General features: G+C 55.6%; 3 protein-coding genes across 3 annotated transcripts; 1 reads left to right on the forward strand and 2 right to left on the reverse strand.

Moving 5' to 3' along the window:
* Positions 1-42: 42 nt before the first annotated feature.
* On the reverse strand, positions 43-1,620 carry LOC120457242 (26S proteasome regulatory subunit 6B). Its single transcript, XM_039644627.2, has 3 exons — positions 1,462-1,620; positions 1,321-1,404; positions 43-1,262 (listed from the first exon to the last, which is right to left on the reverse strand). The coding sequence occupies exons 1-3, from the start codon at positions 1,495-1,497 to the stop codon at positions 141-143; spliced, it is 1,242 nt and encodes a 413-aa protein (XP_039500561.1). The 5' UTR covers positions 1,498-1,620; the 3' UTR covers positions 43-140.
* A 543-nt stretch (positions 1,621-2,163) lies between these two features.
* On the forward strand, positions 2,164-13,784 carry LOC120457027. The gene is made up of 3 exons (XM_039644189.2): positions 2,164-5,860; positions 5,920-11,092; positions 11,156-13,784. Exons 1-3 carry the CDS (start codon positions 3,178-3,180, stop codon positions 13,776-13,778), a joined length of 10,479 nt encoding a protein of 3,492 aa, XP_039500123.1. The 5' UTR covers positions 2,164-3,177; the 3' UTR covers positions 13,779-13,784.
* A 576-nt stretch (positions 13,785-14,360) lies between these two features.
* LOC120457028 (heat shock protein 60A) lies at positions 14,361-18,207 on the reverse strand. Its single transcript, XM_039644190.1, has 3 exons — positions 18,051-18,207; positions 15,271-16,641; positions 14,361-15,206 (listed from the first exon to the last, which is right to left on the reverse strand). The coding sequence occupies exons 2-3, from the start codon at positions 16,639-16,641 to the stop codon at positions 14,856-14,858; spliced, it is 1,722 nt and encodes a 573-aa protein (XP_039500124.1). The 5' UTR covers positions 18,051-18,207; the 3' UTR covers positions 14,361-14,855.
* Positions 18,208-18,356: the final 149 nt, after the last annotated feature.

Consider the following 18,356-nt stretch of genomic DNA (forward strand, 5'->3'; position numbering starts at 1 on the left):
ACCACTGGGTTGGTTTGGATTTGGATTGGGATCACTTAGCACTTCGAATACGAGTTGTTTTTATTAATGGTATAACTTTAGGCGTACAAAGGAGAGTTTAGTGTGGGGGGACAATGGGCGGGAAAAGTGTGTGGCTTAATCTATTTGTAGAACTCATGCTCCTGCTCGTCCTTCTTGATGTTGTTCTTGTAGCCCTTCTCGAAGTCCTTGGCCAAAACGATGTAGCGATTCTCACGCACCGCGTGCATGCCCGCCTCCTGGCAAATGGCGTTGATGTCGGCGCCGGAGATCTTGTCCGGCCGCGCCACAAACTCCTCCAAATCGACGTCCTCGCTGAGGTTCATCTTTGAGGTGATGGTGGAGAAGACGAGTCGCTTTTGCCGGCGATCGGGCAGCGGGAACTCAATCTTACGATCCAATCGACCAGGTCGCAGCAGAGCGGGATCCAGTGTGTCAGCCCTGTTGGTGGCCATGATCACCTTAACGTTGGTGGTCTGATCGAAGCCGTCCATCTGGTTCAGCAGCTCGAGCAGGATGCGCTGCACCTCACGATCGGCGCCCGTCTGCGCATCGAAACGCTTCGTAGCAATGGCGTCGATCTCGTCAATGAAGATGATGGCCGGTGCATTCTCCTTGGCCAGCCTAAACACGTCGCGGACCATGCGCGGTCCCTCGCCGAGGTACTTCTGCACGAATTCCGAGCCGACCACGCGTATGAACGAGGCCGTTGTGTGGTGGGCCACCGCCTTGGCCAACATGGTCTTGCCGCATCCGGGCGGACCGTACATAAGCACACCGCGCGGCGGATCAATGCCGATCTGCTTGTAAAGCTCGAAGTGGGTCAGGGGCAGTTCGACTGCCTCACGGATCTCCTGCTTCTGCATGTCCATGCCACCAATGTCCGCATAGCTAACATCGGGCTTCTCATCCGGCTGCAACATCGAAATGGAGCTATCCGCCTCTGGCGGCAGCACGTCCACCAGGGCATTGCTGTGCTTGTGCAGGGCCACGGAGGCGGAGGGCTTCAGCAGCTCCCGGTCGATGGTGGACAGGATGCGCACGTAGTAATTGGAACCGGTGGTGGAGCCCACAATACCCGTGTTCTGATCGACGGCCTCCAGGAACTGGCCAATGACCAGTGGCACTGACTGGATGCGCTTCACCTCCTCCTGGGCGTGCAGGTACTCCTTCTTCAGGTTCCGCTGCTCATCCTTGATGTACTCCTCCTGCACCTCAATGAACTCGAGGGTCTTTTGCAGTTTCTACAATACAATGGGCGATTAGATGGATGATCAAACGGAACAACACTGGACGACTCACCTTGTAGCGCACATAGAGATCCTCCATGTCCAGTTCGTCCAGGGAACTGTGCGCATCTTTCGGCTTCAAGTCGGAGAGCTCATCCTGGCGGGAGAAAAGGGATTAGTACGATGGCCAGGCGTCGAAGCACCAACTACGTACCTTCTCCGGCATCAGTACGTCCATGTTGTACGGCATTGTCTCCGTTCAGCAGTGAGTTTCGTTTTATTAGTTTGCGTTTTCTGCGGGGCGACCAAAATGACTCGTCAAAAACAAGCCTGCACCGTGATGTGATGGCAACCCTGGCCTCTGTCACTCACAGCAATCGATTGTCCGCGCGTGATCAATCGATGTAGCAATTTACCTATCGAGTTGTAAAAATGTGGTGGTAAAAAAGTGTTTATTATTTGGAATACTTTTTTTGATAGATGCATTTTCTTATAAGAAAGCAACTCCTTATTATTGGATAATAAGATTTCAGACGACAAAACACTAAATACTTATAAACCAATAAGCCATATTAATCTATATTCACTTGTCATGTTTTTCAATTAAACTTCAGAAGATATTTTTTTTTGTAAATAGGTTTCAAAGAACCAAGTGATGGGCAAAATCAGCTGTCTGTTTGGCGATATATACCAGTTCTGATTTAAACGTAAGCTGCCGATTAATATAATAATTCAAAAAGCTCTTTGATATGCAGGCTGCGCAATGAAAACTAATTAATTCAAAACTTTTTTTTTTTTAGAACGATGCCAAAGTATTGCTGCTAGAGACGCAACTATCGATAGTTCGAGTACTTTCCTGGCCAGCGAGACAAGTGTGTACACACTGGCAAACTCGACCATTTTGACGCGATTTCGATTTCCCATAAGAAAAAAAAGAAGAAAAACACACACATTTAACGTTTCGGTCGCTCCTGCTGCTGTGTGTGCGTGTGTGAACGAACCAAATATATACACACACGAGCGCTGGGAGGACAGTGAAATCGAATTTGCTGTTTATATAGCACAATTCGATGGCTGATAATGCCGCCGCCGTCGCCGAAAAATCGGTTGCCCAATATCGCTAGCATCAGAACGGGAAAGAGAACGAGTGCGATTCCGAGTACGTTTCCCACAAAGTATCGTGGTCGTCGTCGTCGTCGTTGTCCTGCTGCCGTGCCCCGCCCCCTTCGCCCGCGACACCGCCCCCTCTGCGCCGTACGCACGCATCGATTTGGGCTAAACGTTAGATACCTCCTAACGCAGTTGTTAGGGTGGAAAGAACGGCCAGGGAAAATTGAATGCGCTACACTGCTGGGCGAGCTGCAATGCCGTGCTTAAATGCAATGCGCTGATACGGATCCGGTGCCGCTCCTGGTCTGGTCCGCATCCAAGCGAAAAACTGCGAATAGAACAAAACAACAAAACCGAAAACAATCTCGTGAAATCCCGGAATACAGTGCAATACAACGAAACGAAACAGAACAAAACGAAACGGACGGAACGTATCGAAAGGCAGGAGGATAGACCAAATCAAGACCAAGAAATCCAAGTGGAAAGTGTTGTGTTGTGGAGTGGTAGTGATGATATAGCTATTGGCCAAAACAATACATCCCGATAACAGAAAGAGAGAGATCAATTCGAGGAGTTGAAAATGTTTATTGTATAATTTCCAATTGAGCAGGTGTGCGTGCGAGTGTGTGCGTATGTGTGTGTGTGAGTAGTTTTTGTTTTTCGCTGCTTCTTCTTGCGGTTTATTTGTCAACAAAAAGAAGAAGGAAGAACGAAGCAGTCTGCGTGCAGTAGTAAATTGTTGTTCGCCCCGCACTGCTTGCAGGAGTGGCGAAGCAGATAACTTGTGCAACGCAACCACGGACGACCCAGTGGCCTCCACATGAAGACCATGTCGCGCTTCGGCCTGCGCCGTGGATTCAAGTTCTCGGAGGAGCAGGTCAACGGCAAGAATCCAATTGGACCGGCAACGACTCCAGCCTCGACCGTTGCCGCATCCAATCCGCGCAAGAAACGGCAGACCCGGCAGGAGGAGGATGTGGACGCGGAACAGGAAGAGGTGGAGCCGCACGAGGATCAGCCGGAGGCGGAACAGGAACCGCTCTCGCTGATCTGCAGTCTGCCGCTGGAGCGCCTGCCCCGTTTGGTGGAGAAGCTACATCAGATGACGGAGGAACGGGAACGAGAACGGGAGAGGGAGCGCGAGCGGGAAGAGGCCGCCGGCCTGGGTGGAACCGCGCACTCGAAGGTCCTGTGTCTGTACTGTGATAGGAAGTTCGCCTCCGGCAAGCTGCAGGCCAAGCATGTGGAGAAGTTCCACACCGAGCGGCAGGAGCGACGCTGCAGCGGTCGTTCCACCAGCTCTAATTCCCATCCCGCCGGCGGCTTCCCCGGCTGCCAGTGGTGCAGCCAGCAGGGCAATCGACGCCAGGCCACGCCCCCGCAGATTTGCCTGCCGGCCAAGCATCTGGAGCAGCTGTTCCAGCACCTTAGCGAGCAGCATGCGGATAAGTATTTCGGCTGCCAGCAGTGTCGCCTGCGGTTTCAGGACGCGGATCACCTGTTGGGACACCAGCGCCAGCAACATCCGCTGCAGCATCCGGACGATGGTCATGCTCCCAAGCCGGGTCTAATGGGTGCCGACGAACCGGTACTCTTTCGACTCGGTCTTACCCAGAACCGTCTGCCCAGCCATCGGAATCGAAACCAGCGCAAGGAGGAGGAACCGCCGCCCCTGGCCACGCCTAGCAGCAAATCTCGGAGCAGCAGTCGGGCGGCAGCGCAGCGACAGCAACAGAATCAGCATCAACAGTCGCAGACACATCAGCAGACCGCTGCGGCGGGAACTATGGCTCTACAGGAAGCTGTCAATCCGGATGCAGTCTTCCGGCTGCCAGCCAGCATGGCCTGCGTCTCATCCTCCGCCTCCGTCGCCAACTCATTGTTCGATGACAAGTTCTACAAGGATGTGATCTTTAATGTGCGCCACAACCTCCAGAATCACCTTGACGGACGGCTGTTCACCTCTTCTACGACGTTATCCACAACGTCAGCTTCAACGTCGTCCGCATCCCAGAAGCCAGACCTCATCATGCTGCACGGACCCAGCCAGCTGGGACCTGGCGGTGCTTCCTATCCCACGTTGCTGACCTCGGATCAATTTGGCGGCACGGGGGAACTGCTGCCGCTGGCCAAATTCCGCCGGAGACCACATACGAAGCACAGCTGGAAGTGGAAGTGGGACTACGTGAAGAAGTTCACGCTGATCAACGAGGGCGGGCGGCTGGTGAAGAAGTTAAAGCAGCCAAACTACTTGGGCCTGCGCGATCTCTCCAAGCTGGACATGTGGACGCAACTGACAATGCGCCAGAAGCACGATCTCTCGCTCTCATTGGCGGAGGAGCAGAACCAGGAGCAGCGTCGCCTGCTGGAGCAGCTCAATCTCATCCTGGACCACCGCCTGCTGCCGCACATCATCCTGGAGCAGAACGAGCAGGCGGTCATCAAGTGCGAGAACGAGGAGGAGGATGAGGGCCTGGACTCGCATCCTGGTGACGATCTGCTGCCGCAGACATTTGCCGACGAGAGTTTTCTCTCCCTGCTGCAGCTTCAGCCCAGAAGCGGGACCAGCGATCAGGATCGGCAGCGGGAACGGGAGAGGGACCAGCGAGAGCGTAGCAGGAACCGAAAGGCCGTCGTGCTCAGCGGCGAGTGGGCACGGCCGCGACTCTACCTGTGCATCTGTTGCGGCGCCAAGTTCGACCAGCGCAAGTCGCTGGAGGAGCACAAGACCTTTCGCCACTCGCACATCTACGCCACGCACTACGAGGTCGTGGGACGCGAGCTGCTGGCCGGCAATCTGCTGCGCCACCTCTTCATCCCGAAACGGGCACTGGGACGCTTTGCCGCCGCGAGCAACTGCATCCGTTGGCCGCAGATTGCGCCGGCCGCAACAGTGCAGCAGCCAAAGCAGGAGCAGGTGCAACCGGAGGAGGAGACCAGATCGTCTGTCTCCTCGCGCTCATCATACGAGGTGTCTACGCCGACTCCGCTCTCGGCACTGGAGCAGCAACAACCATCACCGGCCTCCGGATCGGGCAATGCGTCTTCATCGTCGTCCTGCTCGCCCAGTTCATCCTCCGCCTCCACGCTGCTGTCCACCGCCCGCACCTCGATATCCAACTCCACCTGCACCTCCTCCGCTGCCACCACGACGCTGTCGTCCTCCTCGTCCGCTCCTTCCAGTTGCACCAAGTGCGGCCGCAAGTGCAGCGGCCTCATGGATCTCTACCGCCACATGTTGGACTGCTCCGGCGACTATGTATGGTCGCTGGCCAAGAAGCGCAAGTATCGCTACTACTGCGGCACCAAAAAGCGACGTGCCTTCTCCAAGAAGCCGCTCAAGCAGCTTTCCGCCCGAAAGAAGGAAAAGCTGGAAGTGGAAGTGGAGGAGGGAACGGGCGATGGCGATGCCGAGGGCGAAGGCGATGGTGAGGCGGAGGGTGAGGAGAGCGTGTCCAGTTCATCCAAGTTGAAGAACTCGCCACGCCAAAGACCCAGCGATGGTGAGTATTTTGTGAGTTTTCGTGTTCCCTTACAACGTTTAAATATTACCCATTTTCAGCTGAATCCATTCGAAAAATGCTAGAGAACCTGCCCGCCAAGCGCATCTGCAAGAAGATCTTCCCCGTGGACAATAAGGCCAAGCGCAAGGCCAAGAACAAGGCCAAGTCCATGGCCAAGTCGCTGGTCAAGTCGAAATCCAAGCAGCAGCGCAGCAGCACCAAGAGAATCTACAATCAGCACCTGCTGCGCACCACCAGATCCCGTTCGAGATCATCTGTGGTGGCCACCGGCTCCTCGGCCGCTGCTGTTGCCGCACAGCAGCAGCGCAGTCGCCGCAAGCAGAAGCAGCAACAACAAAAGCAGCAGCAGCAGCAGCAAAAGCAAAAGGCCAAACTGGAGAAGGTGAAATCTCCGCCAGAACCGCCGGTTTCAGTGGAAACAGATCCAACAAAGCCGGAGGCGAAACCGCCCACACCGACAGTCACTGCCAAGTCACGATCTCCCGCTGAGGAAAAGCCATCCTTGCGGCTGGAGCTATCACAAACTCTTTCGGAGGCAGCTGCTCCACCCGCCTCCGTTCATGGATCAGAGCCCGCGTCGCCCACTCCCAGCAAGCAGCTAATGCCCACACCGCCCACTACCCCAGCGCCAGCCACCAAATCCCCGCCAGCTGCTGCAGCCATGGCTTCTCCCTTCTCCGGCACCAATCGACTGGCGACGCCGAACTCGACTGTAAAGCGCAGCAAGAGGATTAGCGACTGCATAGCCATGCTCACCGGCAAACTGGAGGAGAAGCTCAAAACGGAGCAAGTGCCTCCGCCTGCGCCGCTGGATAAGGAAAAGGAGAAACTCCAGCAGGATAAGCCAGCTGAAAAGCACGACAAGGAACCGAAACCAATGGAGTCACCTGCAGCCGCAGTGGATGCCGAAAAGGAGCGAGTGCAGCCAAAGACGCCCAAACGCAAGGCGGTGTCACGGCGCATAATCAAAGTGGATGCCACCCCAGAGTCGATACAGGTGCCGATCCAGATGCAGAAGGCACCGGCAATGGAGCTGCCAGAAGCAATTACCATACCACCTGCCGTTCCACCCCCTGCACTTGCTCCACCAACTTTGATTGCCGCTCCTGCTCCTCCAGTCCTGCAGCCACCCATATTTGCCAGCATGCCAGTGCCTGCGCCTGCTCCTGCGCCAGTTGCTCCACCACCAGCCGTGGCACCAGCTCCTCTGCCAGTCGCTGCACTTGTTCCTCTGCCAGTCACTGCACCCGCTCCTCCGCCAGTCGCCGCTGCTTTGGCTCATCCGCCGACGAGACGAACGCCCACCAAGGCGGCGGCCAAACAGATGGGTGCCCCACCACCCAAACCACCAGCTTCGTTGGCCGCCCTGAAGCAGTATCCTCCGCTGGAACCGACGCTGCCAGTGCCGGCTCCGAATCCAACGCCCGTTCCTGTGGCCGTTCCTCTCGCGCCTGTGCCTGTGCCCGTACCGGTACCCGTGCCCGTGGCAATGCCGTTGGGAATGCAGGGAATGACAGTGCCTGTGAATGTTAACATGCTACCCAAACTGCCGCTGTATATGCCACAACTGCAAGCACCTGCAAATCCCAATCCCGCACCCACAGCAATGTACGTCATGGCGGATCATCAGCCGCTGAATCTCACCAGTCAGCGAGGAGTGCTCCAAAAGCCATTGATTTCTGGCACCACGGGGGATCCGGGACTCGTCGGACTGCCGCACCATCGTGCTGGCGGTATGCCCGCCAGGCGGCAGACGATCTGTGGTTTCGAGGCCCGAAATCTGATCGGCTTGGACATGGAAATGGAGCCGCTGGATTTGTCAAAGAAGTCGAGCAGAAAGCCGTCACCGGTGCCGCCGCCAAGAATGCAGCAAGAGTTGTCAATGCCACTGGTGCCACTGCCCTTGGTGACGGGTGCAAATGCGCTGGCGCCGCAACCGCAGTCAGGTGGTGCAGCACTTACGACGCCAGGTGGTGTTGCTCCAGTGCCCTGCCAGCTGCCCATAGCAGGCGGAGTGCCGGCACCACTGGCCTCGCACTATTACTCCAACTTGGATCTGCTGAAGATCCCACAGGTGCGCAATCCTGGCACTGGCGTGGTGGTGCCCTCCAGTGGTCCACCACCACCAGTTTCGGTGTCCGCAACAGTTGCAGTGCCCGTTCATCCCGCCAAGAGCTCGGGTGGCAAGAAGCGCTCAACGGAGGGAACGGGCAGCTCCAAAAAGGATCACGGAAAGGGTCAGGCCAAGGCGTGTCCTCGCATGGATGAGGTGGTCAACAACCATATCGACGATGCGATCAACTCGGTTATCATGGCTGTACAAGCGAGCTTTCCGGACGACGATGAGGAGGAGCAGCAGGCCAAAAAGGAAAAGGAAAGAGAGAGAGAACGCGAAAAGGAGAGGGAGAAGGAAAAGGAAAAGCTGGAAGAACTGCCTCCCAAGTCGAGCAACTGCATCATGCCGTTGCAACCCTCCGCAGAGGTGCTGTCGTCGGCAGCCCTGGACAAATCCCAACCTCTAAATGCTGTTCTCCCTATTGTCGCTCCACCTGCTGCTCTGGTGCCAGTGGCACCTGCTCCGCAGCCAGTGCCTGTCAAGAATCTGACGCCTAAGAAGCGTTCCATGCGCTCGCGAACCATCGACTGTCGCTCCGCCCTGCTCGCCTTGGAGGAAACTCTGCCGGCCGCATCCATGCAGCAGTGCATCCCGTTGCCGGTGAATGGCGATGCGAAAGTAGAGTTGCCAGCGCTGCCGGATGCAATCCCAGCGCCTGCACCCGCTGCTGTAGTTTGCCCACAACTGCCCATTCAGGTTCAAGCTCCAATAACGAGTCTCAGGGACAAGAAGGTGGAAACTGTAAATGTAATGGCTACCAATCCGATGACGATTTCGGCAGCTACTCCGCCAGTGGAGTCTCCGGAATCGCCGGATCCTGTTATGCCAGTGAGCCTGCCGCAGCCGGAGACGTCTGTTCCTGCACCAGTGCCCGTCTCCGTCATCTCGGTGGCGCCCGCCGTGCCACTACCAGCACGCACAGCGACACCACCGCCCACCACGATGGCGGAGACGAACTGCAGCTCCCTGATGGAGGAGCACTGCAGCAATCTGAACAACAACACCTCGTCGGGCTTCCATAGCCTCGCCCAATCGGAGCAGCCGATTCCAACGGCGACGACGCCAGCTGATGAACCTCCGCCGATCAAGGAGGATGAGGAGCTGCCCGCCAAAAAGAAGCAACGTCGTCGGCGAAAGAACGAACTGGCCGCCATTGTGGCCGATCAATTGCTGGAAAGCTTTAAGATCGACAATGCCCGCAGGGATAACCTCAAGAAGCTGGAGAATCTGGCGTACGAGAAAAGCGAGGATTTGCTGCTCACCGGAATGCTGCTGATGTCCAGCACCAAGCGGAATGCAGCATTGGGACCATCCTCCGCGGCTGCCGCGAAGCTGGCAAAGAAGGAGGCGGCCGAGACAGTCGCGGAGTCACCAGCTAATCCGCCCGTGCGCGGCAGGCCAAAGCGTCGCCAGAGTTGCTACTATCGAAGGGGCAAGGCTGGAGGAGTTGGTGGCGTTGGCAAGGCCACCAATGAGAATATCAGTCTGCTCAAATCCTCGCTGGAGTCCTTCTCCATTGGCATCGAGAAGCAGCTGTTGGCCAAGGAGGCGAGGGAGGCTAAGGAGGCGCAGCCGGCGGGTGGAAACAATCAGGCCCAGCTGCCCGTTAGCTCCATTCTACGGCCCAGCATCCTGAGCAGCGCCGTGGCCAGGGAGCAACAGTTGACGAGGCTGCAGCAGAGTAAGCTGGAGAAACAGGAGCAGCTACCTCCGGCGGCCACTTTCAGTCGGGATCCGCGGCTCAACAAGAACATACACAAGGAGCAGGCGGAGCACAAGGTGCCAGCCAAGGAGCAGCCAGCGGCGGCGACAAACGAGAGTCCCGAGGAGGATGACAACTACCTCACGGAGATTGCGAAGAACGTTAACGAGAAGATCATGTCGGCCACCACCAACGAGGACTTTGAGTTTGCTCACGACGAGTTCGACGGCGAAGGAGATCCCGACCAGGATCAGGACCAGGACAAATACTATCGCCCGCCCACCTCGATGAGTGTGCGCAGTGCTCCGAATCTGAATGATGAGCACTCGAACTTTGGTTCCATGTGCGACGATAACACGAACACCGAGGTGATGGACATGGATCTGGACGATGAGATGAGCGTGTACACTAGTTACTCCCAGGATCTGGGACGTGGCGGACGCGGCCGCCGAAGAAGGAGGCGAAGGAGTGTGCTGCTCACGCGACGTCCCAAGAAACGGACGCAGCGCAGCGAACTAGATGCCGAAAAATACGGTTGCAAGCTGTGCGGCAAAAGCTTCTTCACCTCCACCTCGCTGTCCAAGCACAACATGACCCTGGCCCACGTGTCCAAGGTGTCTGCCCAGGAGTACCTGCAGTCGCAGACGGCGCCGTCTAGTCCGCAAGATACGCACGATCTGGAAAACAAGAGGGAACGCCCAGCTGAGGCGATGATGCGGCATGAGGAGGAGCAGCCGGCGACAGCTCAGCAGCAGATGAGAGCCTCGGTCCTCATGGCGCCCGCTCAGATGGCCCATCAGGAAAGGGAACGGGAGCGGGAGCTGCAGAGGGTCCAGGAGCAGGAGAGGATACAGCTGCAAAGGGAGCAGGAGCATCGCCATCAGCAGCAGCAGCAAGAGCAAGTGCATCATGTTATCACGGAGGCAAGTCTGCGGCTGCACGACAACCAGCACAGTCCCACAGCTCCGACCGCCTCTCGCCTCAATCTCAATCCCGACGAGCGCCTGTTCTACGAGTGCTGCAATATACTGAAGAGCGCAGAGACGCCACGTCCGCATCCCGGCGGCGGGGCTGGTCCAGCCACCACCTCGGTGATCGTGACGGCAGGCAGAAAGCAACCACCGCCGCCTCCAGCATCACCCTCGCCATCTCGATCATCCTCGCTGCCGCCACCGGCTTCACCTTCGCCATCGCTTCCTCCACCTGCGTCGCCATCGCTTTCCCTGCCACCTCCAGCCTCTCCGTCGCCGTCTCCCTCGCCGCCGCCACCTGTCGAGGCACCGCCTCCGGCACCAGCACCTGCTGCTCAGTCAGCGCCAACGGTGTGCCACCAGCCGGTCATCCAACAGCTGTTCCGGAACCCGCCAGCAGTCACCCCCACCACCACGCCCACGTGAGTTACCACTTTGCACACATACCACAGTAAATATCACTCATCTATGAAACCTTCTTGCAGCAACCACAATCGGCTCTCGCCCAGCTACTCGGCTGTGTCCCAGTTTTCGGCCACCACCACGTCCCGCTTCAAGACGAAGGCCGCCATGAAGGGCTACGAGAACGTGAACCTGCAGATGGACATGCTGGAGCTGGCCAAGTCGGGTCGTGGAGTCTGCAAGCTAACGGAATTGGCGGACATTGCGCTGGGAAGTGAGAAACCAGGTGGAGACTTTCTGCCCCATTTGCCGCCTGCACCGGTGGCTCCGACGGTGTCATCTCTACCGCCTGCGAACCAACAGACGCCCACGCCAACACCCACGCCCACGGGCACGCCCACAGTGACGCCCACGGGCCCGATGGAGCAGCAGCAGAGTTCCACATCCTCGAAGACCATCATGCACGCGTCCATTATCAAGGCGGCGGCGGGTGTGGCCAGCTCGGCCACGCTGCCACCAGCATCCGGAAGGATTATCATACCCGACCGGCCGTTCAAGAACATTGGACTGGAGGAGAAGGCGCCCATAACGTTCCAGAAGCCCAAGACGTGCGTGAATCTGCTGCAGGAGCAGGACAACAACAGCGTTTCGACGGCCAGCTACTCGGATCGTGATGACTACGACTTCGGGACCCTGAGCTGCGATGGTGATGTGGATCCGGAGCCAGAACCAGAGGTCAGAGGTGGAGTCGTCGCCCCAGGGCGAGTGGCTCAACCGCAGGCAGGAGGACGTGCCGTTTCCACATCCAGTTCATCGTCCTCCTCATCCTCGTCGGCGGAAAACAGCAGAACGGGCAGCCGGAGTAGCAGCAGCAGTTCTAGTCGGGCCACGGCCAAAACCTTCGAGAACAAGTCACTTATCATGGGACGGATTTTCAAGCACGCCAGCAGTGCCAAGGCCGCGCCAGCGATTGCCCCCTCGGCGGCCCTGCTCCCGGGTCCCAGTGTGGTGCCCGGAATGGCGAAGATCAAGGCGCTGCCCAAGAACCAAGCCAATCTCGACCAGATCTTCGATGAGTTGCGTGGCGGCAGCGGAGCGGCCAAGGCATCTGAAATGGAGGCACAACCCACACTGGTGCAGGAGAGCTGGGATCGGCATCATCCGCAGCAGATGCAGCCACACCACCACCATCAGCAGCAGCAGCATCATCATCATCACCATCATCACCACCACCACCATCAGGTGGAGCCCATGGCGGCGCCAGCAGCTCCGGCAGCGCCGGCGGCAATGCCAGCACCTAGTGCATTACCACCGGGCAGGAAGCCAAAGAACTCCACGGCCAACACTGCCAAGAAGGCAACCAACAAATCCGCACCGACCAAGACAAAGGGGAAATCAAAGGTGGAAGCTGTTGCTTCCGGTTCTTCCTCGTCCAATCGCAAACCACGAAAGGATTTGAGCAAGCTGCAGTCCGAACTAGGCATGAGTCACGAAGAGATCGAGCAGCTGATCGACGAGGGACAGCGCAAGTCCAAGCGTCGCTGTGCCACCAATCGTCCCAAGAAACTGGTGGAGACTTGGAGCTCCGATGAGTACGAGGAGTTCCTGTCCACCAAGGACATAATAGCGCTGATTGAGCAGAAGGAGCAGCTGGAACAGAAGCGTAAGCGCAAGACCAGCGAGGCGAATACCCAGCCGGAGCCAGTTGCTCCACCTGTGGCCAGCAAAAAATCCCAGACACCTCAGGCGACCACAGGAAAGCGGAAGAATCGCGCCAGCGAAAGAAAACCTGCACCTGTCGAGCCGGAGCAACCAAAGCCACGTGCCAGGCAAAGAAACCAGCCACCGCCACCTGCACCAGCACATGTGCCTCCCGTTGTCCAGCCTCCGCCAGCGTCAGAAGTGGTAACTCCCTCTGCCAGGGGAAAGTCCAAGGCAGCAGCCAAGAGCAAAACTCCAGCGGCCAAGACAACAAACAACCGCAAGAGGCGATCCAATGAAAAGTCAAGGGTGCAGGAAAGTAAGGAGGATGAGGAAGAGATGCCGGCGGAGGTGGAAGTGGAGCCACCAGCCAGGACACGCAGCTCCAGGCAGCAGCCCAAAGTAAAGGCCACTGAACCGGAGAAAGAACCAACGCCACCACTACCACAACCACCACTGCCCGCAGCTGCACAGGAACCTCAAAGGGAGAGAAGCAAGGTGCGTCACAGTAATCAGCAGCAACCACTGCCGTCAGCACCGCATCCCAGGAGCAGCTCCGCCGCCACGACCAGCAGCACCACCAATAACAACAACAACAGCAGCAGCAGCAATAAGAATCTGAAGGGCAAGCGGAAATCGCAGACCAGCCGGCAATCGCCGGCGCGAAGAAAGCGGCCAGCAAGCGAGAAGCAGCTGTACTACTGGAGTAGCTCCAGCGACGATGAGTTCGGACGCCTGGACGACGAGGTGGAGGCCGCAGACGGAGCATCCCGCGGCGGAGGAGCAGGCAGCGAGCAGAGAGATGGGGATCGAATGGAAATGGAGCCGGAGGAGGCGTCGCCGTCGCCGGGCAAACACTTCGAGGAGAACGAGCCGTACCAGAAGCACGGCTGGATCGTGGGCGACTCGCACAAGAAGCTCGTGAAGCTGCTGGCCATCGCCAAGGGCAGCAAGAAGGGGGACAACTGCGGTGTCAAGCGGCGCACGCCCAAGCGCAAGTGCTAGGAGTGGGTAACGGGAGCGGACGCGGATGCGGATGCGAACGCGGTGGACGTGGAGCGTCACCAGATGAAGCAGCAGCTGCAGAAGGAGCACAGCCTCCTGCTGCCAGACAAGTCATAGCCATAGGCCTCGAGGGCGGAGTCGGCGCGGGCAGCCGACAACCCATCGCCGCCATCGATCACATACGTACTGCCATTGTGTCATCGTTAATCGTTAACGCCGGCGCCAGGAGGGGATCGCGATCGGGATCAGGATCAGAATCAGAATCAGCTGAAGCTGGAGTTGGAGCGGAAGCAAGAGCATGCAATTGCCCACCAACCAGTCGCCAGCAGAGGCCACCTCCTGGCCCCGGACCCATTAACCGTATGCGGAGTATATGCAACATATTTTTCTTTCTTTTAAACATCTAAGCGTTACATTATTTAGGTTTTTTTTTATTAAATGTATTTATAATTAATAAACAAAACAAACAAAAAAGCGAAAAAGCAACAAATATAAATTTGAGCACAACAATTCAAAAAAGGCGACAGTCATTCTCATTTTGGGCAACCCAACGTAGCGAACAAAGAGATACAAATGCCCAGGTTTTTCCTCAATTTAACTTCGGATTTATTTAATATATTTTACAACTAGCGGTATCTTTACATATATAACATGTAAAAAAAAATAGAGTTAAGGAATAGTTAAAAAAACGTGGAGCACAATGGAGGCGACGGCGTGTGGCGGAGCGAACGCTGCAGTCTCGGCGAGCTCACACCCAGCCGGTTGGTTTGTGTGTTGATGTTTCTGCTCTTGCCAAAGGATAAATGCGAAGCAAAACAAAGTTCCATCAAGGATTAGAATGTGTGCGGAGTCAAATGGTGGTGGGTGTGATTCCGGCTGGATGCACCGATGTAAGAGATATTGGTGGGTCTCGCTTCGACTGCTTACTGACCGACTGACTGACTGATGAGCTGCGTTCGCCGCTGGCCACTCGGCGGCATCGTTTCGCATCATGATTTAAACAGTATGCTGGCTTCGGTTCTCATCACATCTCACTCCCCCTCTCTCTGTCTGTCGCCCACTCTCACTGGCAGTGGCTTACATCATGCCACCCATGCCGCCCATGCCTCCCATGCCGCCCATACCACCCATGCCGGGCATGCCAGGAGCACCATCCTCCTTGGGGATCTCGGTAACCACAGCCTCGGCGGTGGTCAGCAGCGAGGCGACACCGGAGGCGTCAGTGATGGCGGTGCGCACCACCTTGGTGGGATCGATGATGCCCTTCTCGATCAGGTTGCCGTACTCGCCCTTCAGCGCATCGTAGCCGTAGTCACCGGTCTGGGTCTCCACCTTGGCCACCACCATGGCGCCATCAACGCCGGCGTTCTTGGCAATCGTCATGCATGGCATGCGCAGGGCACGACGAACAATCTCCACGCCGAGTTTCTGTGAGGGATTTCATACAGGTTAACACGGATAACAGAACAGAGAGGGAAAGAGATGTGCGTACCTGATCCTCATTGGTGGTCTGAACACCCTCCAGCTTCTCAATGCAACGCAGCAGAGCGGTGCCACCTCCGGGAACGATTCCCTCTTCGACGGCAGCGCGGGTGGCGTTCAGGGCATCGTGAACGCGATCCTTCTTCTCGTTGACCTCCACCTCGCTGGAGCCGCCAACGCGCAGCAGGGCAACGCCGGAGGCCAAGCGGGCCAGACGCTCCTGCAGCTTCTCCTTCTCGTACTCGGAGGTGGTGTCCTCGATCTGTTCCTTGATCTGATTGGCGCGACGGAGCACATCATCCTTCTTGCCCTTGCCCTTCAGCAGAAGGGTGTCGTCCTTGGTGATCACCACCTCGCCGACCTGGCCCAAATCGCTAACCTTAACATCTTCCAGCTTGACGAGATCAGCATCATCGCCGAAGACAATGCCGCCGGAGGCGATGGCCATGTCGGTAAGGGTGCTCTTGCGGTTGTCACCGAATCCGGGAGCCTTGACGGCAGCCACCTGCAGACCGATCTTGAGGCGGTTCACCACCAGGGTGCTCAGGGCCTCACCATCGATATCCTCGGCAATGATGACCAGGGGCTTGCGCTGGGCGTTGGACAGCTCCAGAGCGGGAATGATGCTCTGCACGGAGGAAATCTTCTTCTCGGACAGCAGGAGCAGGGCATCCTGGAACTCCACCTTGGCGCCCTTCGAGGAGTTGATGAAGTAGGGCGAAATGTAGCCGCGATCGAACTTCATGCCCTCGATCACCTCCAGCTCATCGTTGAGGGTCTTGCCATCCTTGACGGTGATGACGCCATCGCGTCCCACCTTCTTCATGGCCTCGCTGATAAGGTTGCCGATGGCCTGATCGCCGTTGGCCGAGATGGTGGCCACCTGAGCGATCTCCTCGGGAGTGCTCACGGGGCGCGACATGGACTTGAGGTTGTCCTTGACGGTCTCAACGGCCACCATGACACCGCGACGGATCTCGACGGGATTGGCGCCCTTGGAGATCTTCTCGAAGCCCTCCTTGGCGATGGCGCGAGCCAGAACGGTGGCCGTGGTGGTACCATCACCGGCCTCCTCATTGGTGTTGTTGGCCACATCCTGGACCAGCTTGGCACCAATGTTCTGGAACTTGTCCTTCAGCTCAATGGACTTGGCAACAGTGACGCCGTCCTTGGTGATCTTGGGCGAGCCCCACGACTGCTCGATGATCACATTGCGACCCTTGGGGCCCATGGTCACTGCCACAGCATCGGCCAGCACATCGACGCCCTGGAGCATCAAGGCGCGCACCTCAGGACCGAAACGCACGTCCTTCGCATAACCGCGCACGGCCAACTGGCGGCTGATGGAGGAGCGAGCAAGCGAAACTGGCAAACGGAACATCTGTGGATGAGCAGAGAGGGATTGGGATTGAGTTTATTGATTGGTGACTGAGAGCCGGCGAATCAGAGCACGTGTTCTGCCCCCAAGAGTTTCACTAAGATGTGGTTTCTTGCGTTGTTTACTTTGTAGTTTCTTAGTTGATAAGCGATTGCTTCCAGCGGGTCAAAGGTTAGAAATCTTCGTTCTCGAATGTGGAATTCGGAAAATAACGTGAGCACAGCTAAACACAGACAGATCGTTTGAGTTTTCCGATAATCAGTGCGTGTGAGCTACTCAAACAACTGACAGTAAAAACCAATGGATATTCAGACTACTATATTTGTACATTTTTAGCCAAAAATTAAATATATTTCTGGAAATTACATAAATGTGTATTGCACGTGTTCCTAACAATGTATATACACAATTGGGAATAGTTAAGGAGTTATGACGAATTATTATACATTTTATTAATAAACAATATTACAGAATTCATCATTAACATAATCACGTGGATAAGACAAATACAGATAATAGAGGTTCTGTTTATGAAAATCATTAGATTTAAAAATTACATAAAGTAATTAATATCTGTGAGCAAATTGCATAAGCCATTTGCTCAGCAAAAATATGTATTTTGAGTTTGTACTTAATGAAAACAATATAAGGAAGAATAAGATGAATTAAATCAGTAATCATCAATGTTTTTTTTTGTCAATTAAAATGATGAAATGATATTTATAAGGATGAATATTTTTTTGAAGAAGGAAAATAAAACCGAACCAATGAGTTTTTACAGCATTACGGTAGCGCGCCCTACTATTATGTAAATTATTATCGTTGCTTCGGCGAGGCTTCACTGTACCGGCCAGGCCCCTGCGTTCCAGTGCCCTGCCCACCCCCCGTTGAACGGACAACAATGACATCTCGGCACCGAGCATTCCAGAAGAAACGATTTATGTAACCAGCACTTGGGCGAAACACAAATAGCTCCCGAAATCGGAGGGCATGTTATTCAATGAACCCAAGATTTCCGCAAAACGAGAGTGGAAAGAGCAAGCAGTAGAAGCACATGCAATGCCTTCTGATAAATGTGAAATTGCCGGCAAGCAGTGGAAAACATGTGCAACTAAGTTTCCACCAGCTTTCCAATGTACGCGCCTGTGTGTGTGTGTGTGTGTGTGTAAGGTGAATTTGCTAAATTCTTATTAGGATGTAATAATTTACTAAAATGCAGACATTGTACGCGTTGCTTAAATCAATAAGCAGAATCTTCTGGAAACACGATTTGCCGGCTATCTGCCAGATTGTTCGCTCTTATATAATCGCCAATGGCACACACACACACACTTGCACGCGAGGGCACACGGAAACTTAGAATGCAATTGGGAAAGCGGGAATGGCGCTAGAAATCGGAATTTAGGACTTACTGTGAATTAAACTGGTACTGCGAATTATTGACAAGACAGTTAAACGAACGCTTCCGATTCTATTTGATGTGAAACAACAAGCTCACTTCACCACAGTTTACTCGCTTCGAAATGTGCGCACAGGCGGTCCGAACTTCCTAACCTTAATGTCTATCGATGTGACCGTTCGCGGGCCATCGGAAATAGCCGGCGATTATCGATTGCCTTTCTGGCCAATCGAATATTATTGGCAGCCATTTGGGGGACTCGCATAGCAAGTTAACTTAATACTAACTTGATCTTTTACCGATAAATTGCTTTTGTTGT

Source organism: Drosophila santomea, chromosome X (assembly GCF_016746245.2).
Source record: "Drosophila santomea strain STO CAGO 1482 chromosome X, Prin_Dsan_1.1, whole genome shotgun sequence".
NCBI lineage: Eukaryota > Metazoa > Arthropoda > Insecta > Diptera > Drosophilidae > Drosophila > Drosophila santomea.